Raw genomic sequence first — 26,174 nt, forward strand, 5'->3', positions numbered from 1 at the left:
GTAAAATGTATGTCTCTGATGTACATTGTAGCCTACTGTACCTAAGGTAATGTCGCGTGTACCTAAGATAATGTTTCGTGGGTAGACTTTGGCTTTCAAAGCAGCACTCGTCGACATCAAAACTATGTAAAACTGTCTTATTGGAATTTAAAATTTCATTGCGAATTCGAAACTATTTAAAAACAGAGAGCACCACTGTTTCCTAGCAGTTTATAATTATAAACCAGTACTCTAGATCTGTACACAAACATAATATAAGACGGGGCAAGGTTGTTTTTTTTATATAAACTATACGTACATGTATAAATACACATTTTATCTTGTGGAACATAGTGGACAGGTCGTAGAGGGGATGTTGCATTTCTGTACCAAATATTTATTGATGTAAACCAAATATTTCTCACAGATATAAAAAAAACATCATTGGAAAATTTGTTAAGATACATTTATCAGAATTGATGCTACATGTAGATTATCTCCCCTTTGTTGAGGAAAACATTAAGTCCAATCTCATTGATGTTTTTAATATTCTAGAGACTGCACCTGTCTTTACGGAAATAAAGTATAAAAAACTAATTCTTTCAATCACATGTATACTGTATGATCGATTGTAGGCCTGACCTTTATTTATTTATTATTCGTTTATTTTTATATATTTTTTTTTTTTTTTCAAATATTTTCAAAACATATATGATATTTAGACATAACATCAACAATCTCAAACACATTCATGCAAATGGGTTATTCACATATTACCGTGACAATACATGAATATTTTAATTTCTAGGAGACATTCAAAGTTATCTATTAACGTTTTATACATATGTACATGTTAGGGCCAACAATAAGATTAGGCTACTTTTTCATACTGAAGCCTGGATAACAATATTGTGTTCCTAACTTAGTCTAACGCTATGTGTAAATAAAAAAATAGGATGCACATACATCAGAAACAAATATATATTATTCAGAAATTATTACAAAAACCCTATATACAATGTATCTACAGTATATGTACAGAAATCAAGGGCGTTCTCTCCCATAAGAGTTGTCTTTCTTTGTGTGGTCTCTGTTATTGTTTGAGGTCAAGGATTTCACCGAGCAACGTTTGACCAATCACCGCTATTTGCATTCGGACTACATTAAATATTAATTATTATCTATCATGCGTTATATGTTTCTCTTTTAAAAATTATTTACCTAAAATAAATAAATATTACATCATGAACCTATGAATATTTTGTTTAAATCCCAAAACATGAACAAGTTTCTTTGAATTCATTGCGGATTAATATTGTTTACATTGGATGCGTGATAGGGTTACTAAGAGTCGCCATGTTTAAACAATATGGCGGAACGTGTGTGGGAAATAACGTAACATCATGATATTACTCCAACCAGTAGGTATGTACCGATTGAGCTTAATATCTAAATAACTAAAATATATAGGCCTATTTGGTAATGATTTTCAATGAACAATAGGTTATCACATATCAAAATAAACAAAGAACGAAAGAATCGTCCATAAGAAACATGAACAGACAAAATATTGCATAAATAGGCTATAACCGAACTTGACAGGGTTGAAGAATGCAAAAGTGGCATTTTATCGTCATCGTTTGTGGGTTTCTGTATTATTGCCATCGTTAAAGCTATTTTTAAGCTTTCACAAACACTCTCTGTTTTATTGGATTTATGAGATTGACCTGAAAGTTTTGGAGTTGAATTTGGTAAGAGCCAGTACGTACAGTCACAAATAGCTACTGTTGCAGTGGAAAATATATCACCTTCTTACTGACTTCAAGTCTCTACAACAGTAACTAAGTCACAAAGTGACTTCAAATAGATATAATCAAGTTACTAAATAGTGTATTTGATATTTTTCATCAAAATTGTTCTTCCATATGTCTGTACAGTAGTGTGATTAGACTTCACCTGGGTCGATCATCCAGCTACTGTTCGGATTTCCTAGCATGGTGCCCAATAAAATGCACTATCTACTGCACTTTGGTGGTGTACTGTAAGGGTCTTGCATGTTTTTCTCTTACCCGGATGGGAATATCCATATTTTTACCGATGTGAGATTTTTCTATTTCACCCTAGGATAAAGACATACCACACAAGACCCTTGCCCATGTTCACATAGGATAAGAGAAAAAATCATAATCACACTGTGTGAGTTTTTTCAGACATGATATCTTAAGATTCAGAATAAGATTCTTAAGCTGTGAAACACTCAGAAAAGCCTTGTGTGATAACTTAAACATCTTACCCCTCGTAATGATCAAGATTCTCCTGTCTCACCCTATTAAGGATATAAAAGATTTTATTAGTCTTTGAGGGTGAAGACATTGAAAAGGCCGGATTAGTGTAGCAGAATTGGACTTGGACTATCATTGGTGATCAAATAGCTCAATCATCAGAGCATCTGGCTAGTGGCAGGCGACCAATCCTTGCCAAGTACACATTCTCGCAGCCGCATGTATATTTGTATAACATGGTTAACGTTACACGCAAGAATTTGTGAAGTCATCTTCTGATAGTAGAGGCTAGCTACCATGCATATTTTCACAAGATATTGCTTGAAAATTTGTGTGAAATCATACAAATACACATGCAATGGTGAGAATGGGTACTCGGTGAGATCTGGTCGCTGACCAGTAGTGTTTGTACAGTAGGTCCTGGATTGGAATCACATTCTGACCACTACCTTTTTCTTCTCCTAGCTGTTACATATATATAGAGAGAGAGATAACTTTTACAATGTTACTCTCGATCAGCAGCATGTGGTAAAGGGTAAAAATGCACATTTTGTATTAACATTTAAGGATTAAAATCCATTTAAAGTGCTTCACATCACTCCAAGCTAGGCTGCAGTACATCTAGACTAACAGAATCAATTCAGACTGGTTTCTTCCACTGATATTTCTAGAAGCCTCTTCCAAGTCGCGGATGGTTTTAGGGGAAAATGCTGTTGACTTTTGGTGGTAAATCTATCTTGTTCATCATTATCACTTAAATCTTGGCCCTCCTTACTAAAAAGATTCCTAGTCCAGTTGTAGCATTATTGCCATCATGTAATCAGTGTTTCTGATCACAAATCTAGCCACTCAGTGTTGGAATGGTTCAAGCTGGTTATTGGAGGGTCCCAGATTGACACAGCATATTCTAGTGATGGATTTACTATAGTGTTTTGTAGGCTCTGGAACTTACTGGTCTTGCATCCCTTCATGTTGCATCACAGGAATCCAATAGGTTGTGTATAAGGGCTAGAAACAGCAGAAGTCTCTTGTGGCACACTGGATGTTACCATGGTGACGGAACATTGTTGATGTAAATGGCCATCGAGTATTACTTGCTGTGTTCGCTCTTCCTATAAGGGTCTCATTTTCATCCTATTTTTGGGCCTTTTACACCATAGAATGCTAAAGTCAAAGGACAATGTCTGCCTGTTGACCTTAATCTATTGTATTGGTTATGATGTTTCATTAGGTTTCTCTTTGTGGGTGTGATAATTTATTTCAGTAGGAGGAAGTAGAAACAGAAATGTAACGGTTGACCTATTTGAACCCAAAACTCTGATCCCTCAGGCACAGGTGTGATGCCTGGGGGTATATTGTAATAGGGGCTGTAGACTGGCTGAGTACTGGTTCAGATGTCCTCCAGATATTATCACAAGCCCTCCACCTCTGGGTCGCAAGATCAAATATTATCACAAGCCCTCCACAATCACATGTCAAGGCAAGATAATTCATTACTTTCCTTACTGGCCTTGACAAAATCCGTCGCTTTTACGGTGCTTTACTAATTGCTGCCATCTGGTGGCAAACATTTTCACTACAGTCCTGTTACTGATCGATGACGTAAATTCTGACCAATCGGAACGTTTGGGTTTTTTTCTTGAAGGTTGCTAATTTTTAGAGCTACTTTCGCTTTCAGACAGCCACGCTGTTGATTCGTAACGGGCGCTCTGATTGTGCTGTCGATTCTCACCACAGCAAATCAGCGCGTGGGTTTTCAGGCGCCAATAGTGAGTCTAGTGGCCAAGGGATCATCAACGTATGTCGATATCGCTTGATAGGCGAAGGTGTACACCTCTGGGTCGCAACAAGATCAATGATCAGTTGTCAGGTACTGACCGCTGGTCTGCTTTTTAGTGGTTTTTCTCTGGTTACTCCAGCTTTTCTCCACCATCTAAATCTGGAACATCCTTTTACTAATCTGGCTGTTAATAGGAGTAAAATTAATTGTAATTATTCCAATATTTCCCATTGCTGGTAGCAATAGGGATTGAGTAATTATCCCGATATTTCCCATTGCTGGTAGCTCTAGGGATTGCAGTTGGTATAAAAGTAAAAGTGTTTAGTGCTGTTTCCTTAATATCAAGATAATTCAACCGTAGGAAGTTCATATTTGTATTAGAAATTGTACGCATACAGATTATGTAAAAAGATAAACTTATGAGTTAAATTATCATATTTTGGATATAATTGGTAAAGTTTGCTGTACTGCTAATATATAATTCGATCACATGTAGTTTAAGGTATGTTTCTGTCTGAAGAATAGATTAGCAATACAGCATTACAAAACTTCAAGTCAAGTCATCATTTTACTGCCCATTGGTAACAATAATACTCATTGTGGTTTTTATATATTCTGAATATGGCAGTTGACTATTGTTAAAAAAGGCTTGAGATATACATTTGAATGTACATATTTGTGCGCAATTGACTTACGAGAATTTTATAGTGGCTGGTCTCACCTGCTGGAGATATGCCAACTTACATATATTGTGCTGGCCTATCCTAATGATATTGGCTTGTATACATAATACCAGGTCTCTACCGCTGGCTCTAAACACAATGCAATATCAATATGAAGACCTAAGATACATGTCAATGTTTAAGAACATTATTCTGCCAGAACTTAACCTCACATCTGTACGCATGACCAACCGGTGAGGAAAATCGGAGCCTTGTAGATTCTATAGTTTGGGTCCTGACCCAGGTGTTGTAGTGGAATAATCAATGTAGTGGAGCGCAGACCGTCGTACCTTAAAAGTGATTTTATAATGAAGCTTCAAGTTGTGAACACTTAGAATTATAACTGACCTTTGTGCACAATTGGTTTTATCAGTTACATATTGAGGTGACCAAATTTAATGCAGTTGTGTGTTTGGAAAGAGCTGTGTTCGAAAAGGATCTTTATTCTAGTTGGAGACTGATTTACTACGTACATAAAGACAGATTTTTATGTGAATTTGACCTTGAACTTTGTACTTGATTGTCAATAGAATTACACATAATTTTGGGTGGTCAAGGAATTAATTTCTAAAAATGGTAAGCCTATGAAGTATGTGATGAACCTTTTTACAAATTTATGTATATGAAGTGTAGCGTGCCAGCTTTCTAAGTTTTAATTTGAAAATACCCCTGGAAGTGTGTTACTTGTATTTGAAACATTATAATACCACGTATATGCCTTTGCTAGGGATCAATTTAGAATGAATGCAAATGTAACAATTACCATATTTGATAAATCAGTGATCAGGAAGGATTGTAGCAGGACCTGTGATAAACCTATCAAATAGACAGCTCTATAGATGTAGGACAGTTATCAGGGGGCTATATGTTATTTATTGGTCATAAACGTTAACTCTTTTGGTGATCTCTTCATTTGTTGACTGATTGTCCTGAAAGTTCAGCTTAGGGGACAATATATATATATCATTTATATATATGTTGATTTTTGAGAAATTTAAATGTCAATTATGTATTAAATTTTTCTGATTTCATGAGGTATTGTTTAGCCATGTAGAATTTAAAAGAGTTATTGCCCTTGTTTTCATGCAGTTGGTCAGCCTCACATTAAAAGGTCCAAAACTTCATCACTTTGTTATTTGATAGAAAATGTCTTTATTTCTTAATGACATAACTTAGTGGATTTGAGATAGCAAAATAGATATATATATATATATATTTCTAGTTATTGAAATATAAACCAATTCTGAGTTAGATTGGTTTTTTTGTTGAGATCAATGACCTTTTAAATATAACTTTTTTTTTCAAAAGTTATTCAAAATATTTAAGTTATAACCATTCAATTTACTTTGAAGTAGATATTCTTTTATTATTAATCTGATAACTAATTTAACTTTGCAGTATGGTATCTAGAAGGGAAAAAACATATTTAGCATGATGTTCAGCAGTCGATATGCATATTAAATTTAAATAAGTATTATATACCTCAATACTTATGTATGTAGTCTAATGCTAAAAGCCTATATTGAGAATATCTATAATAGATTATAGCTGATTGTAATGTCTGTCTGTATGTTCATATCTTAACATTGGCCCCTCTGTATACCATTCAATATTAATTATAACTCAACTGAAAAATTCAATGTAGCTGAACTGGAACTCTTTTGTTTTGTCTGGTACCAATCTGTATAGCTTGATTAGTATTCATTGATCAAATCAAGGAATAAAAACATGGATAGATGGGTTCAAGTTTCACACAGAATTGTAATTAAGGCTATCCACTTGAATATGTATCAAGCTTTACTTTGTTAATTATACATTCAAATTTTGTTATCTTAAAGGCCGAGGGGAAAAATAAAATTCTTTAAGTGAGTTTAAGATTATAAAGTATACTGGCCGTTATAATAAAAGTCTGTAAAGCATCCATGCCCATCTATTTAGGTACATTTGTAAATGCCCAGATTGTTCCAACAAGTGCCAGACAGATCTGTAAAGTTACAAATGAGATATAAAGTAAATTTTACAACCCGTAGTATTTTCTTTTATGAATGTTACCTTCTGAGAATTGATGAGGTAATTGTAATTAGTCTTTTAAAATCACCTTGTAATTATGACGTTGTTTATTGATTAGCCACATATAATAACATGTTTGCCATGACCTTGATGTTGAGGGATATGAAGTATTATCTGGTCCAGTCATATTGTTCTCATGCTGCACTACTTTGTGTCCTGTCCCAAATATCCAAAGTCAATCATGGAATGAGATTGAAACATTATATGTTATTGACATTTCTAATTCATTTTTTAGCTCCCTGTAAATGTTTTCAATTAAATACAAAACAACTCTGACCTGAGTTGACTAACAGCTAGTATACATGCGTTTTGTAGGTTAGCCAGTGTGAAGTGAGAAATCAGGGAGCCACCCCACCAGTTGAGTATGGACAGTCCGTACGACAAAGATGAACAGTCAGATGATGGTGACGACCAAAGTGAGGTAGGCGGGTCAACTTTTCGTGACCAGCAAGAGGAAGTTGTTTCCGGCATGTCTGATTCCGACTCTGATAGTGACCAGGAGGAAGTGGATCCTGACGGAACAGACTCGGGTTACGATAACAATGATGGGGTCGGAGGCGGTCCAGAGCTGTCCCTCATGGATGGGGAGTCAATTCTGGTCCAACAAGCACTGGAAATGGAGGGTGAGGGCGAAGGATACGGAGACGAAGGTGAGTGATGTAATACAATGTAGGGAGGGCGCTAGGGTACCTAAGTAGGGCTGTTGGAACCTGAAGGGCAACCAGGGTACCAAAGTAGGGCCCATTTATTCCCCTCCCACAATACAATATCTATATGCTTAAAGTGAATAGTCGGGCAAAGAAAATCAGTCTAAATGCGTTCATTGGCCTTCCAAAAGTTCTCACATGTTAATACGACGGTCAAGTTCTGCTTACGTTTCCCAGTTCTGACCATTGAAATAAAGAAAAGTTGAAAGCATTGAAAGCGAGGCTGTGTGGAAATGTAACCACAGACATAGTCAGCCGGGAGGACATTTTTGGATTCCTATACTTTAAATTAATTTCTTCGTACGCAGAGAGATTTTGACGAGATATTTTATTTTTCTATTTCATAAGAAATTATACTGGATACATTCACACCATTTTTACCGACTTTAGACATCCTTGCCCGACTGTTCACTTTAAAGAGGTGAATAGTTGGGCAAAGAAAACCAGTCTAAATTCATTCACTGGCCTTCCAAAAGTCCTTACATATCAAAACAGCAATTCAGTTCTGCTTAAATTGTCCAGTTTTGACCACTGAAATTATGGAAGGAAAATTCCCATGTATATTTAGCACAGTTTTAAAAATAACTTTGCCTAACCTTTGAAAACGATGCTGCAGGGAAATGTTAACACAGACATAACCAGCTGGCCCGAGGATGTTTTAAGATTCCTATAATATAACTGCAGATATTTACTGAAAATAAAATAAGAATTATCAAAAAAAACCCACTCTTTTAGATAATTTTGATTCATGAATTAATTGGCAAATGGTGTACATGTGAAAATAAAAGAAAAAAGTGAATCTCTGAAGTTTCAATTTTTCCTTGTTTTGATCTTTGTAAGAGCCTTACTTATGATCACTGGTGTGGACTCCTCAGATTTAAAGACTTATAGGTGCATACTAACATATAATTGTCATATATAAGGAAATTCTCCTTATATTAGCTACACTAGACAATAACGTGTCAATATTGGGCGCTTTACTATCTTCATGACTCGCCGAAATTGATATTAAATAGATTTTTACCTGTGATCCTTGAGAATCAATATGTATTTTACCTGTTCATGAAAGGGCAGACATGTTTTCACTGGTATCAAGTAGATATAAATTGTCTCTGAGACAGACGCCCAAGGTGAAAAGGTTCTTTGTTAATACTCATACCTAATGTAAGGGTTATATCTAGAAATTCTCCATAGCATTATGTACAGTCAAGTCTATTGATCATCTGCTGCATACTTACTTTGGACAAACAGAGTCACATACAGGACCTCTCCTGGACAAACCTATAGGCATATAGTCACATGTAGGACTTCTTCTGGACAAACCTATAGGCATATAGTCACATAAAGGACTTCTTCTGGACAAACTTAGGCATATAGTCACATGTAGGACTTCTTCTGGACAAACCTATAGGCATATAGTCACATAAAGGACTTCTTCTGGACAAACCTATAGGCATATAGTCACATATAGGACCTCTTCTGGACAAACTTAGGCATATAGTCACATGTAGGACTTCTTCTGGACAAACCTATAGGCATATAGTCACATAAAGGACTTCTTCTGGACAAACCTATAGGCATATAGTCACATTAGGACTTCTTCTGGACAAACCTATAGGCATATAGTCACATAAAGGACTTCTTCTGGACAAACCTATAGGCATATAGTCACATATAGGACCTCTTCTGGACAAACCTATAGGCATATAGTCACATATAGGACCTCTTCTGGACAAACCTATAGGCAAATAAAGTCACATATAGGGCCTCTTCTGGACAAACTATAGGCATATAGTCACATATAGGACCTCTTCTGGACAAACCTATAGGCATATAGTCACATATAGGGCCTCTTCTGGACAAACCTATAGGCATATAGTCACATATAGGGCCTCTTCTGGACAAACCTATAGGCATATAGTCACATATAGGACCTCTTCTGGACAAACCTATAGGCATATAGTCACATATAGGGCCTCTTCTGGACAAACCTATAGGCATATAGTCACATATAGGGCCTCTTCTGGACAAACTTAGGCATATAGTCACATATAGGGCCTCTTCTGGACAAACCTATAGGCATATAGTCACATATAGGACCTCTTCTGGACAAACTTAGGCATATATAGTCACATATAGGGCCTCTTCTGGACAAACTTAGGCATATATAGTCACATATAGGGCCTCTTCTGGACAAACTTAGGCATATAGTCACATATAGGGCCTCTTCTGGACAAACTTAGGCATATAGTCACATATAGGGCCTCTTCTGGACAAACCTATAGGCATATAGTCACATATAGGGCCTCTTCTGGACAAACCTATAGGCATATAGTCACATATAGGGCCTCTTCTGGACAAACTTAGGCATATAGTCACATATAGGGCCTCTTCTGGACAAACCTATAGGCATATATAGTCACATATAGGCTCTTCTGGACAAACCTATAGGCATATAGTCACATATAGGGCCTCTTCTGGACAAACCTATAGGCATATATAGTCACATATAGGGCCTCTTCTGGACAAACTAGGCATATAGTCACATATGTAGGGCCTCTTTCTGGACAAACTTAGGCATATATAGTCACATGTAGGGCCTCTTCTGGACAAACTTAGGCATATATAGTCACATGTAGGGCCTCTTCTGGACAAACTTAGGCATATATAGTCACATATAGGGCCTCTTCTGGACAAACCTATAGGCATATAGTCACATATAGGGCCTCTTCTGGACAAACCTATAGGCATATAGTCACATATAGGGCCTCTTCTGGACAAACTTAGGCATATAGTCACATATAGGGCCTCTTCTGGACAAACCTATAGGCATATAGTCACATATAGGGCCTCTTCTGGACAAACCTATAGGCATATAGTCACATGTAGGGCCTCTTCTGGACAAACCTATAGGCATATAGTCACATATAGGGCCTCTTCTGGACAAACCTATAGGCATATAGTCACATATAGGGCCTCTTCTGGACAAACCTATAGGCATATAGTCACATATAGGGCCTCTTCTGGACAAACTTAGGCATATAGTCACATATAGGGCCTCTTCTGGACAAACTTAGGCATATAGTCACATATAGGGCCTCTTCTGGACAAACTATAGGCATATAGTCACATTAGGGCCTCTTCTGGACAAACTATAGGCATATAGTCACATGTAGGGCCTCTTCTGGACAAACTATAGGCATATAGTCACATATAGGGCCTCTTCTGGACAAACCTATAGGCATATAGTCACATATAGGGCCTCTTCTGGACAAACTTAGGCATATAGTCACATATAGGGCCTCTTCTGGACAAACTTAGGCATATAGTCACATATAGGGCCTCTTCTGGACAAACCTATAGGCATATAGTCACATATAGGGCCTCTTCTGGACAAACCTATAGGCATATAGTCACATATAGGGCCTCTTCTGGACAAACTTATAGGCATATAGTCACATATAGGGCCTCTTCTGGACAAACCTATAGGCATATAGTCACATATAGGGCCTCTTCTGGACAAACCTATAGGCATATAGTCACATATAGGGCCTCTTCTGGACAAACTTATAGGCATATAGTCACATATAGGGCCTCTTCTGGACAAACTTATAGGCATATAGTCACATGTAGGCCTCTTCTGGACAAACTATAGGCATATAGTCACATATAGGGCCTCTTCTGGACAAACATATAGGCATATAGTCACATATAGGGCCTCTTCTGGACAAACCTATAGGCATATAGTCACATATAGGGCCTCTTCTGGACAAACATAGGCATATAGTCACATATAGGGCCTCTTCTGGACAAACTATAGGCATATAGTCACATATAGGGCCTCTTCTGGACAAACTATAGGCATATAGTCACATATAGGGCCTCTTCTGGACAAACTTAGGCATATAGTCACATATAGGGCCTCTTCTGGACAAACTTAGGCATATAGTCACATTAGGGCCTCTTCTGGACAAACTAGGCATATAGTCAATATAGGGCCTCTTCTGGACAAACCTATAGGCATATAGTCACATATAGGGCCTCTTCTGGACAAACTATATAGGACATATAGTCACATATAGGGCCTCTTCTGGACAAACTATAGGCATATAGTCACATATAGGGCCTCTTCTGGACAAACTATAGGCATATAGTCACATATAGGGCCTCTTCTGGACAAACATAGGCATATAGTCACATATAGGGCCTCTTCTGGACAAACTTAGGCATATAGTCACATATAGGGCCTCTTCTGGACAAACTTAGGCATATAGTCACATATAGGGCCTCTTCTGGACAAACTTAGGCATATATAGTCACATGTAGGGCCTCTTCTGGACAAACTTATAGGCATATAGTCACATGTAGGGCCTCTTCTGGACAAACTATAGGCATATAGTCACATATAGGGCCTCTTCTGGACAAACTTAGGCATATATAGTCACATATAGGGCCTCTTCTGGACAAACTTAGGCATATAGTCACATATAGGGCCTCTTCTGGACAAACTTAGGCATATAGTCACATATAGGGCCTCTTCTGGACAAACTATAGGCATATAGTCACATATAGGGCCTCTTCTGGACAAACTTAGGCATATAGTCACATATAGGGCCTCTTCTGGACAAACTATAGGCATATAGTCACATGTAGGGCCTCTTCTGGACAAACTTAGGCATATAGTCACATGTATAGGGCCTCTTCTGGACAAAACTTAGGCATATAGTCACACACAGGGCCTCTTCTGGACAAACTTAGGCATATAGTCACATATAGGGCCTCTTCTGGACAAACTTAGGCATATAGTCACATGTAGGGCCTCTTCTGGACAAACTTAGGCATATAGTCACATATAGGACCTCTTCTGGACAAACTTAGGCATATAGTCACATATAGGGCCTCTTCTGGACAAACCTATAGGCATATAGTCACATATAGGGCCTCTTCTGGACAAACTTAGGCATATAGTCACATATAGGGCCTCTTCTGGACAAACCTATAGGCATATAGTCACATATAGGGCCTCTTCTGGACAAACTTAGGCATATAGTCACATATAGGGCCTCTTCTGGACAAACTTAGGCATATAGTCACATATAGGGCCTCTTCTGGACAAACCTATAGGCATATAGTCACATATAGGGCCTCTTCTGGACAAACTTATAGGCATATAGTCACATATAGGGCCTCTTCTGGACAAACTTATAGGCATATAGTCACATATAGGGCCTCTTCTGGACAAACTTAGGCATATAGTCACATGTAGGGCCTCTTCTGGACAAACCTATAGGCATATAGTCACATATAGGGCCTCTTCTGGACAAACTTATAGGCATATAGTCACATATAGGGCCTCTTCTGGACAAACCTATAGGCATATAGTCACATGTAGGGCCTCTTCTGGACAAACTTATAGGCATATAGTCACATGTAGGGCCTCTTCTGGACAAACTTAGGCATATAGTCACATATAGGACCTCTTCTGGACTAACTTAGGCATATAGTCACATATAGGGCCTCTTCTGGACAAACCTATAGGCATATAGTCACATATAGGGCCTCTTCTGGACAAACTTATAGGCATATAGTCACATATAGGGCCTCTTCTGGACAAATATGGATATATCACATATAGGACAATTATATAGTCACATTAGGCCTCTTCTGGACTAACTTAGGCATATAGTCACATATAGGGCCTCTTCTGGACAAACTTATAGGCATATAGTCACATGTAGGGCCTCTTCTGGACAAATTTAGGCATATAGTCACATGTAGGGCCTCTTCTGGACAAATTTAGGCATATAGTCACATGTAGGGCCTCTTCTGGACTAACTTATAGGCATATAGTCACATACAGGGCCTCTTCTGGACATACCTATAGGCATATAGTCACATACAGGGCCTCTTCTGGACAAACCTACAGGTATATAGTCACATATAGGGCCTCTTCTGGACATACCTATAGGCATATAGTCACATGTAGGGCCTCTTCTGGACAAACCTATAGGCATATAGTCACATATAGGACCTCTTCTGGACATACCTATAGGCATATAGTCACATATAGGGCCTCTTCTGGACATACCTATAGGCATATAGTCACATATAGGGCCTCTTCTGGACATACCTATAGGCAAATATAGTCAAATATAGGGCCTCTTCTGGACAAACCTCAGGCATATATAGTCACATATAGGGCCTCTTCTGGACAAACCTATAGGCATATAGTCACATACAGGGCCTCTTCTGGACATACCTATAGGCAAATATAGTCACATATAGGACCTCTTCTGGACATACCTATAGGCAAATATAGTCACATATAGGACCTCTTCTGGACATACCTATAGGCAAATATAGTCAAATATAGGGCCTCTTCTGGACATACCTATAGGCAAATATAGTCACATATAGGGCCTCTTCTGGACATACCTATAGGCAAATATAGTCACATATAGGGCCTCTTCTGGACAAACTAATAGGCATACACTTAGAAACTCTTCTTGTAAACCAATGAAGTTAAGGACATCAAAAGTTTCTCAATTAAGGGACAATGTCATTATATTGCATGTATTCTAAATTAGTGTAAAAACTTTCAGAAAGTTAATGTTGCAAGTATTACGCAATGAAACATTATGATTTAATGTACATGTATCATTTAACAAATTGTGCTTCAGTCTACAAATTTCTAATGAATATAGATTCATAATAAAGATTCATTCTTTTTGAAATCATTCCTGATACAAATTGTGTATTGGTGTGTGAAGTTCATTTAAAAGGTCTGTGATCTCCTATAGAGAATTCTAAACTTAAATTAGCACTCAAAGCATGTCAAGAGATAGATCTAAGTTTATTTATAATTACTTACCCAATTAAACAATTATCCTTTTAAATGATTGTCTATCTTATAACTAAAGGAAATAAATTGCTTTTTATCAATTGAATTAAAATTCTTCAATACTATCTAATTTTAAAGTTTGTTATCGAGGCAAATAAGACGTGATGATTGTGGTGTTTTTGGCTGGTTATTGTGTATGGATCAGTGTATCGACAAAGACATGTTTACTGATAACTAACATATGTTGTTATGTTTAGAGTTTTGAGTCTTCTGTCTTGAAACAGATGGTGTTTCAAGATTATTGTCTTTTTGGTGAAGGCCTATTGTTCTACTGTAAGTAATTATATCTAAACCCTATAGACATCTTTATAAAATCATGGACGCGATCAACATATTTACGAACAATAAGGCACGTGGAGTGTATTATCTGTCCCTGTTGGAAGGAGACCAGAGTCTACCTGCAAGCCTTCACGTCCATTCAACTCGTACATTGTCTCTGTATATTATACATCGGTAGTTTTTACAGACTGTTGAAATATGTTGATCATCATGATGTGATATATATATATGACAGGGGATCAATGTTTCTGTAGTGGGTCAGTCTGATGTGGAGGGGTGGGACGTAGTGAGGACTGGGGTGGGGGACAATTATAACTATTAGCAGACAATTTTGGTAAGGATGGGGTTGGGGGATCGGGATAATTTAATTATTTATATACAATTTAACTGTCTAATAATTGTATTCATCCAAAATAGTAGTCTACTGCCATGGCATTGACTATATTTTTGTGAGATATTTACATTCAGGAACAATAGAATGCACTGCTGCTTCTGATATTGTGTTTATCACAAAGCAAATTCGTTGAATGACATATTTTCTGGGAATTCAATGTTGATCTCTGGGTGCTTATTTTGGCCAAATATGTACAAAGTATTTAAACAAAAAAATTTCATCATAAACATACAATTGTACTTTTGTCATTGCTAGTGATTTGCTTTTGACTATTCAAAAAGGCATCACAGGCCAATCAGACCTCTTATCAATAGACATTTATAAGTCATTATGGATATGTCAGTTATAGAAGATTTAATGCTGTACTGTCATGGTTGGTAAACAGATTGTCATATTCCTCGCTTCATTTCCATTCCAAGTAAGCTACATTGTCCTCTATGTTTAACGTATACCTCACTACAATATCCTGATCTAGTTAAAATCAGACACACATTGTATCATATTTCTCAGTGACCTGTTTTGGCTGATTGGCCTATATTGTGGTTAAATATTTTATCATATGGTATGATTCAACATGTACCAAGCATGTTCATTATCTACCGTATTACAATATATAGAATCTGCACAGCAGATATATTTCGTTTTTCTAAATATTGGTTCAACTGAAACATCATTTTCTGTCTCAAAGTATATATATATTAATTGATCCCTCTGCTGATACATCTAACCATTATGAAATATCTACAGGAAGATGGAAACCTACGTAGCTCTGCCTTTAATATATTTTTTTATTAAAATATTAGTTTGATATCACATTTTGGACTTTTGTAACTTGATGTATACTTGATCACACATGTATGTCAACATAACAGATAATTAGCTCACCAGTATGAAGTTTTATAGAATATTTAATCTTTAATATCACCCTTACCTGGCAATAAGTGTTTTATCTATAAAATCACTAACGATAGGCCATTTTATATTGGTAAAATAGGTGGTTAATGTAAGTCATCTAGAAAAAAGATTTATCAGTGTAATATAGAGACAGAAAATACTTGTTTTTATTCAGATAGTCTCTACACAATCGGTTCAGGTTTTACATCACGTAGTAAATTAATGAAAAATTCAATTTACTTTTTCAATAAAGGCAATAATTCTTATCAACATAGTGATGAGACATTTTGATAACTTATGACTTAAAAGTTAAATCTTGTGGAATGGTATGTAAGTACGTCCCAGCTTTATTTAGGGTGACTTTTTTACAGATCATCAAATATTTTATATGGCATATTGTAATGTTCTATGTGAAAATTCCTTTGGGTCTGAACTTATTATTCGCAACAGTTTGGTGATCCAAAATGAACCTGTTTGTAAATTAAAAATAATGTAGATTTCCGCATATATGATAATGTAAAGTTAACATGAAAAGTGCAAATGATAGTTTTACCAGGGTATTTGACAGATAAATTTTCAGCTTTATTTTCAATCTTAATTAGCAGTTAGCTGATGTACACCCATTTCACGGGTCTAATCTTGTCCTGGGATGTTATTGTGGGATTATTGTAAGAAGAAATGAAACATTGTAACATGACGCTATGATGAGTTTAGTGATGAGCCGATGATCGCAAATTAATTGAAAAAAAAAAAATTTAAAACTGATCATCAATTGAGAATTTGTGAAACCAATTAATCAGAATTTTTTGAAAGTGGTCCTAAATCTTAAGATTTAATTGTGTCACGAAACTTTTGTTTATCATAATTCAACTGAATAATAAGCCCATTTTTATTACCCTACAGACATTGTTTCCATGAACTGTGAGTACAGTATCCATCATGACACATGAGTCTGTCGCAGTGGACAGGCTTTCTTACCACACCACGTATTACCTCATGATTAATGTGATATTCGTAGTTATTTCTCGACGGTTAAACATAATTATGCATCGCAATATTCTCTGAATAGCTTTTAATTCTAATATAGAGCAATTATTTCCTGAATTTGAAAACTGATTATAATCGATAATTGATCAATTTTGACATTCTGATTATGGATTTTGAAAGTAAAACCAATTCCCCTCACTAATGTTTTTATTACAAATATGAAAATAAATATGAACCGCTTGTAGTAGAAACCATATTTTTATCCTCATACCTGTCCTCATGTAGTACTTGTCTGGGTGGAAAATTGGCTAAATCATTAGATGGAATAGATGCAGCAACAGTTAAGTCCTGCAGGCCTCTTGTTTTTATTGAACACACCTATAACAATCTACTTTCTCCTTTTAGATACTGGTATCAGCACGCAGGCCGACGACGCATCAGAGTATGAGGGAGAAGGCACGAGTCGCACGGAACAACAGGCTGACCTAGAAAAGAAAGAACTCGAAAAAAAAGCAAAGAAGAAAAAGAAAAAGAAAAAGTATGTACATCAATGCGTCTATTAATAGAATTTATAAGATTGTTAATCTAATGTCACCTCTACCACTGTATAAATGCGAAAGTCTAACATTTTTAAGACCAATCTACTGCCTAACACTTTGGTGCTTTCAATTTCCAAAGTTGCAGGCTTTGGCATAATCAAGTAAAAGTTACACAAATTCTTGTTTCATTGCAAATATTTGGATGAAAATCAACAGCAAACCAGGCTGTTATTTCAAGAAATCATCTTAACCTGTCTTTTTAATGAAGATATAATTTTCATATACAGCACAAATACAAAATATGATTTTGAATTGATTTTGTTGTATAATTTTCGGTGAAAATTGGCTTCTGAGCCACCGTAAAAACTGTAATGAATTTTTATTATCCGATGTGAACATGTCTATTGTCTGACATCTTATTATTACCGTACCAGCATACCTTCCTTCCATTACTGTATGGTTTCTATCTAAGGTGCCAATTTCACAAAACAAAAATGAAGACTTCAGTTAAACTTAAGTTATTCTCCTTCTTTAACTATATGGACAATTTAGACTTAAGTCTGCATTTTTGTTTCGAGAAATCTGCACCAGGTATTCATGGGATCCTGAACTGACTTTGAAATGTTTCGATAATTAGGCTTTGATTTCAGGATTATCAGTTAATATGTTACTTTAAGGCTAGCTATATATAGTGAGAATTATGTTACTTCTCTAACTATAAAATAAATCACGGGATTAAAGCCTGCTGGATTATCCTATTTAGCTCTATAGGATTTGTACTTTCAAAAGTGTTTTGTTTTTGTCCTTCTATTCAGCAGTACTTCAATTAATGGATTAAAGGGAATGGTTAAACTGACTCAGTCATTGGTAACATATATATGTATCAGTGATTGAAAGAGAAAATAATGCAGAGCCTTAGAATGGTTATATTTCATATAAATTTATTTCATAATAATTGTATGATGGCATCATTATTATTTTCTACAAACAAATTGAATTTATAATGGTTTATAAAAATTAATTTTGATAAAATAAATTAGCATAATAAAGATTTAAACATGACGCCAAACATAGCTTGTAACTCTACACACAGAGTAGTACATCTTAATTAATATCAAATCTGTCGCCCATTTATATATCTACTGACACTAGACATGTCAATATTCCTATCATGCTCTTGGGTCAGGTTTATAGTCATGAACCCTATAACACTTTAAAGCTGTCTTACAGGAAGACTTTCAGTACAGTATATATAATTCATCATAGTTATCTCCCCTGAGCATACTTATACAATTATACAGTCAATTAAGCCTTGTATATTTGTCTCAAACAATGTGAATGGGGAAAAGCAGAACAAAAAAGCTGGTTCTTGTGTTCCATAAATTGTGTTAGCCTAGGTATGGAAAGTAACATTGTACAGTAAATATGTGACAAAAGTCTGCAAATTCTGTAACGCTGATGAACGTCAAGAGACTATAGGTAATAGCATTAGCACCTGCTGCTGTAGTCCTACAGTGTAATGCGTGTGGATCGACAGCTGAGACATGTCTTGCTTCTGCAATGATCATAATGCTTGTTTTGAGAGAAACAGAAACATGTACATTTCTGATTTAAGCATGACCTGATGGTGCTAGTTTACTTGTCTATATAAATGGTGGTACAGTATGATTACACTATAAACTGGTCAAATTCCTTGCCATATGCTCTGACCTCTAAACTCTTACCTCTAACCATAAACTTTGACCTCTAACCATAAACTCTCACTTCGAATCACAAACTCTGACCTCTTACCATAAACTCTCACCTCTAGCCATAAACTCTGACCTCTAACCACAAACTCTCACCTCTAACCATTAAACAGCTGCTAACTTTGAAGTACACAAAAAGTTAACAATTTTAGTTTCTCAACAATAATCTACATGTTACAAAGTGACTTGATTGGTTGCCTTGGTTGATGTATGCCTCTGTCCAAGGCTACTTGTGTGACTTGATTGGTTGCCTTGGTTGATGTATGCCTCTGTCCAAGGCTACTGTGTGTGTTGATTGGTTGCCTTGGTTGATGTATGCCTCTGTCCAAGGCTACTGTGTGTGTTGATTGGTTGCCTTGGTTGATGTATGCCTCTGTCCAAGGCTACTGTGTGTTGATTGGTTGCTTGGTTGATGTATGCCTTGTCAGTAGTGTTGTTGATTGGTTGCCTTGGTTGATGTATGCCTCTGTCCAAGGCTACTGTGTGTGTTGATTGGTTGCCTTGGTTGATGTATGCCTCTGTCCAAGGCTACTGTGTGTGTTGATTGGTTGCCTTGGTTGATGTATGCCTCTGTCCAAGGCTACTGTGTGTGTTGATTGGTTGCCTTGGTTGATGTATGCCTCTGTCCAAGGCTACTGTGTGTGTTGATTGGTTGCCTTGGTTGATGTATGCCTCTGTCCAAGGCTACTGTGTGTGTTGATTGGTTGCCTTGGTTGATGTATGCCTCTGTCCAAGGCTACTGTGTGTGTTGATTGGTTGCCTTGGTTGATGTATGCCTCTGTCCAAGGCTACTGTGTGTGTTGATTGGTTGCCTTGGTTGATGTATGCCTCTGTCCAAGGCTACTGTGTGTGTTGATTGGTTGCCTTGGTTGATGTATGCCTCTGTCCAAGGCTACTGTGTGTGTTGATTGGTTGCCTTGGTTGATGTATGCCTCTGTCCAAGGCTACTGTGTGTGTTGATTGGTTGCCTTGGTTGATGTATGCCTCTGTCCAAGGCTACTACTGGTGATGTATGCTCTGTCAAGGTATGTGTGTGTTGATTGGTTGCCTTGGTTGATGTATGCCTCTGTCCAAGGCTACTGTGTGTGTTGATTGGTTGCCTTGGTTGATGTATGCCTCTGTCCAAGGCTACTGTGTGTGTGTTGATTGGTTGCCTTGGTTGATGTATGCCTCTGTCCAAGGCTACTGTGTGTGTTGATTGGTTGCCTTGGTTGATGTATGCCTCTGTCCAAGGCTACTGTGTGTGTTGATTGTTGCCTTGGTTGATGTATGCCTCTGTCCAGCAGTGTGTGTTTGTGCTGGTGTATCTTGTCAGTTGTTGGTTGATTGTGTGATGTATGCCTCTGTCCAAGGCTACTGTGTGTTTGATTGGTTGCCTTGGTTGATGTATGCCTCTGTCCAAGGCTACTGTGTGTGTTGATTGGTTGCCTTGGTTGATGTATGCCTCTGTCCAAGGCTACTGTGTGTGTTGATTGGTTGCCTTGGTTGATGTATGCCTCTGTCCAAGGCTACTGTGTGTGTTGATTGGTTGCCTTGGTTGATGTATGTCTCTGTCCAAGGCTACTGTGTGTGTTGATTGGTTGCTTGGTTGATGTATGCCTCTGTCCAAGGCTACTGTGTGTGTTGATTGGTTGCTTGGTTGATGTATGCCTCTGTCCAAGGCTACTGTGTGTGTTGATTGGTTGCTTGGTTGATGTATGCCTCTGTCCAAGGCTACTGTGTGTGTTTATTTGAAAGAGTGATATGTCCATGTGTATGTTATATATCATCTGCATTGTAAATATGTCCATATTGAATTAGAAAAGTGTACAATCGATTTTGTTTTGCAAAGAGTAAACAAGATTAATATTTCGTAGGAATACAAGTGTTTTAATTTAAAAGGATATGAACCTTGGTATTGATTCTTATCACCAAACTGTGTGGCAATTATTGAATATCAACTGTTATTACAGACAAGTATGGAAAGAAAAACACTCCAGCATTGACTTAAACATTCACTTGAATGGAGATACTTTTGTGATAGCCAATACCATAGTTTACAAAGCCTGAAAGTTTTTTACTTGGAGTATTTACCTGTAAGTTTTCAATCAATATCACCTTCCCTAACTGAATGCTATTCAACAACACTACCGGTATATATATAGCTTTGTCCTTGTTGTAAAGTTTACCTCTAGTCCCCAACATTTCAGATACAGTCAGTCCACAAATTCTACATTAATTTCTTATTCATGCAAACTGTAAATGAAAGATTTCCAACCACATGGAAATCCTTTTCTATTTATAGATGTGTCAAACTTAGGTAAATGAATTATAGATTAAACCCTCATTGATTACAGTGACACAGGTATTTGGGTACACGTTTAACATTAAGGCCTGATGTCACACATACACCCTGTACACTACGTATCAGCAAACATTATCTTACATTATCAGGCTTCCTTAAACCCTAACACCTGAGACTTTCACTTATCAAAATGTCACTGGCAATCGATCCCCATGTTGAAAAAGTTCATCCAATGCTTTTCTGGGTTAAAAACAGAAAGCAAACTTAATTATAACAAAAACAATATTAGCAAAACAAACCCACCAAAACAACAAAATATAATAAGCAGTCAAAGATAGGATCATTTTGGTGTCTTTTATTTGTTGTAACTGGTGGCCATTACATCTTTTATTTGTAGTAACTGGTGGCCATTACATCTTTTATTTGTAGTAACTGGTGGCCATTACATCTTTTATTTGTAGTAACTGGTGGCCATTACATCTTTTATTTGTAGTAACTGGTGGCCATTACATCTTTATTTGTAGTAACTGGTGGCCATTACATCTTTTATTTTTTTTGTAGTAACTGGTGGCCATTACATCTTTTATTTGTAGTAACTGGTGGCCATTACATCTTTTATTTGTAGTAACTGGTGGCCATTACATCTTTTATTTGTAGTAACTGGTGGCCATTACATCTTTTATTTGTAGTAACTGGTGGCCATTACATCTTTTATTTGTAGTAACTGGTGGCCATTACATCTTTTATTTGTAGTAACTGGTGGCCATTACATCTTTTATTTGTAGTAACTGGTGGCCATTACATCTTTTATTTGTAGTAACTGGTGGCCATTACATCTTTTATTTGTAGTAACTGGTGGCCATTACATCTTTTATTTGTAGTAACTGGTGGCCATTACATCTTTTATTTGTGTACTGGTGGCCATTACATCTTTTATTTGTAGTAACTGGTGGCCATTACATCTTTTATTTGTAGTAACTGGTGGCCATTACATCTTTTATTTGTAGTAACTGGTGGCCATTACATCTTTTATTTGTAGTAACTGGTGGCCATTACATCTTTTATTTGTAGTAACTGGTGGCCATTACATCTTTTATTTGTAGTAACTGGTGGCCATTACATCATTTTTATTTGTAGTAAACTTTTATTTGTAGTAACTGGTGGCCATTACATCTTTTATTTGTAGTAACTGGTGGCCATTACATCTTTTATTTGTAGTAACTGGTGGCCATTACATCTTTTATTTGTAGTAACTGGTGGCCATTACATCTTTTATTTGTAGTAACTGGTGGCCATTACATCTTTTATTTGTAGTAACTGGTGGCCATTACATCTTTTATTTGTAGTAACTGGTGGCCATTACATCTTTTATTTGTAGTAACTGGTGGCCATTACATCTTTGTATATTAAAAAGTTATCTGGCCTCAATTTCTCGAAACAAACTTAAGTCAAAAACTGACCTAGTGGGTAAGTAATTGTTTGTGACATCCAGACGACAAAAAACCAACATGTCATTGAGTTTTGTTCACAAAATAATGACATCACAATCAACACCTTTCCACAAGGGAGATAACTGTGGTAGGAGGCATGTCTACATACTATACCGACTGATCATCAGACCTGTGGGCACTTTTAGGTAGACAACCCTCAAACAGATACAGAACCCAGCTTAGGATTTGGCAGAGGTGTAGACATTACATCCTTAATGACCTTGCTGTCACAAGGTACTGCATGACTTCCTAAAGGTTTTACCTGCAGTGGGATATTTTTCTTAAAGTAGTTTGACGTCTTGTATGATGGCTTTGTATAATTGAATTTTAATTATAAAACACATTATATATTGTTACCTTGCATGATGTAAAAAAAATTGTCATAAATGAACCCATGTGAACATGTAAACATACTCAGTATCAGATATTGAATATGTTAAACTCAGTATAAGGTATTGAATATGTTAAGGTACTCAGTATACGGTATTATGGGTATTTCAGTCTTTGATGTAGGGACTCTGATGACAGTACTTAAAGCTCTATAACATAACTACACATCTTTATTGGGGACAAGCTCAAGAGACAAAACGGACCGGTAATGTAAAAGTATATCATGTTACACATGTGAAAGCAGTGCCTAAATATCATCAATATTATCATAGAGACAGCATTATTAGTCTTTGTGATAGACCAACAAAGAACACCATACTTGGTGTATATATACCCGAACGTGTTACAAGGTCTGTCCTATCTACCATTAGGCAGTATAAGGCGATAAGTCAACACTGTATAATGATTACTTATAAACCCGAGAGAGGACATTCGTGTCCGTTTTATTAAATCCTCAGCAGACTGGAATTGTATCGAGTTAAAACTATAGCTATTGTTACCTGACAGGGGACAATGCTTATATTACCTGTACATAAAGGTCTCATTAGCCTGGAGTAGAGAGTTTTAGATTATTGGGGTTGACTATTGATCTTCCACAGTCAATATAGATATGGAGGGTGTAGAGACATCAATATATATATGTAGGTCTGTCCTTAGTCAGGTCAATAATAAAACTCTGGGTATAGCTTAGTGAGACCTTCGGGTATTCTAATATATACTATCCATAATCGCAAAATGTCTAAAGTACATGTATGTATAATGACAATTAGGATATTTGAGTCCACACTTAACCCTCAAGAATGATACCGGTATATGAATTGTTGAGTCAGGAAGACAAGATGTTGAGTTGTCCACCATATAACCAAGGTAGTCAACTTACTATTATTTTAGTATTACACCAGTAATATGTGAGACAGAATATTTGATACCACTTCAGTATTTCACAGTTCACTAATTCACAATTACAGAAAGTAGAAAAGTATATACGTAGTAGTTAAGAAACATCCAGCATACTTTTGGTATGTGTAGCTGTGAGTGCTTTTTTTACTCAGTATATTTTTTGTCTTTATTTCAGAATATACTACATTTGTCTTGCCAACTGCAAGTATGATGTTGGTAAGTAACACTATATCTATAAAAAATTATGTTATCGTCCATAGATTTAATTTCGTCAATCATAAGATTTCTGTAGATGACTCTTTATTTGGCTATTTTACTATTCTCTATGTTTGTTCTGTATAATAAATTGTATATATGGTTGTCTCCAGGTATTTTTATCATAAACTCTATTGCACCAGACAAAAAATGCATAGTACATGTTTGAAAAGTGTTCAGTGTATTTCTCTATCTATTTATGTCTCCTATTGACATCCTTTTTGTGTTAACAGTACGGAAGGTATCGCGGAAGTTTGGGTTTAAGGAGGTGGGAGAAGATGAGGACTGGACTCTTTATTGGACAGACTACTCTGTGGCTCTGGAACGTGTCATGGACATGAAAAAGTATCAGGTACGACTCTCATTACAGTAACGGTGTTAAAATGGGAGATAACCTCATTTAGATGGAAGATAACTCCTAATTTTCTTCATTTACTTTTGACTGTATATGCAAAAATTGTATGGATATAATGAAAAGACTTTTGCTTTTGTTGATTAAAAAACATATGTTTTACATATTTTCTTACAAATTTCTTTCATAATAACCAGATAAATAAAAAAAAAAAAATGAAAAAGCTGAAATCCTTCATATATATTAATATAATGTTTGCATATTATCCTCTTTCATCATGAGGCTATAATATTGGCCAGTAACTAAAGTTATATTTTGATCTCTGTTCGCTTCTGTTAACTTCTCAGTACGTAGCAAAACACGGAGTAGATAATACTTTCTTATTTAGATCTATCAGAGTTACTTCCCTTGTTCTCACTCTGTCATTACAAAGGGAAGTAACTTCAGTAAACTAGATAACTTTCTTGAGTGATGTGCTGTGATATCATGATAGCTTTATATTTTACATTTTTGTATTTCAGAAAATTAATCATTTTCCTGGGATGAGTGAAATTTGTAGAAAAGACATGCTGGCAAGAAACATGAACAGAATGCTCAAGTTGTTTCCCAAAGATTACAATGTCTTCCCAAAAACCTGGTGCCTTCCTGCAGAGTGAGTTTATTTGAATGTTGATATGTGTATGATGGTGTCATACCATTATTATTACATAATGCCTTCCTATAAAACAAGTTTTATTACATATTCTAAATGTCTGATGTCACGTTATGTGTGTCATCAGCCATTTTGGATACTTATCTTTGATTATCTCCCTTTTAAGTATATTTGATAGTAATTACATGCAGCATAAAGAAATTAATTTTCCCTTCTTTCTGAGTGTTTAATATTTTCTGCCTGTTGCAGTCATGGAGATTTCCTAGCCTATACACGACAGAAGAAAAACAAGACCTACATCCTCAAGCCAGAGACCGGTTGTCAGGGCAAAGGGATCTGGGTCACAAAAAACCCCAAGGAAATTAAACCCCATGAACACATGATCTGTCAGCAGTATATGTGTAAGGTAATGACAGACAAACTCTGGCAATGTTCTTTTAACCATTTATCTGTAAGTGGATGATTTTTTTCAAAAAATTCTGTCTTTGAAAATTAGTAGCAGAGTCATGTGAAACGTAAAACATGTTCAATTTGCTTGAATGTTGTTCTCATGTTTTTCTTGGCCTACA

At 36.3% G+C, this 26,174-nt stretch overlaps 1 protein-coding gene across 10 annotated transcripts in view; it reads left to right on the forward strand.

The window, feature by feature from the left end:
* The first annotated feature begins 1,308 nt into the window (after positions 1 to 1,308).
* LOC138332867 (tubulin polyglutamylase ttll6-like) overlaps positions 1,309 to 26,174 on the forward strand; it is a 47,594-nt gene continuing 22,728 nt past the window's right edge. For 9 of the 10 annotated variants that reach the window (XM_069280845.1, XM_069280846.1, XM_069280841.1 and 6 more), the window contains exons 1-7: positions 1,309 to 1,404; positions 7,149 to 7,483; positions 17,401 to 17,533; positions 24,522 to 24,562; positions 24,835 to 24,953; positions 25,475 to 25,605; positions 25,855 to 26,011. In XM_069280845.1, the coding sequence (XP_069136946.1) occupies positions 7,198 to 7,483; positions 17,401 to 17,533; positions 24,522 to 24,562; positions 24,835 to 24,953; positions 25,475 to 25,605; positions 25,855 to 26,011 (867 nt within the window). In that variant the 5' untranslated portion in view covers positions 1,309 to 1,404; positions 7,149 to 7,197. Of the gene's footprint in view, positions 1,405 to 4,827; positions 5,340 to 7,148; positions 7,484 to 17,400; positions 17,534 to 24,521; positions 24,563 to 24,834; positions 24,954 to 25,474; positions 25,606 to 25,854; positions 26,012 to 26,174 lie in introns of those variants that run through there. The other variant, XM_069280840.1, reaches the window with a different exon arrangement.

Source organism: Argopecten irradians, chromosome 10 (assembly GCF_041381155.1).
Source record: "Argopecten irradians isolate NY chromosome 10, Ai_NY, whole genome shotgun sequence".
Classification (NCBI taxonomy): domain Eukaryota; kingdom Metazoa; phylum Mollusca; class Bivalvia; order Pectinida; family Pectinidae; genus Argopecten; species Argopecten irradians.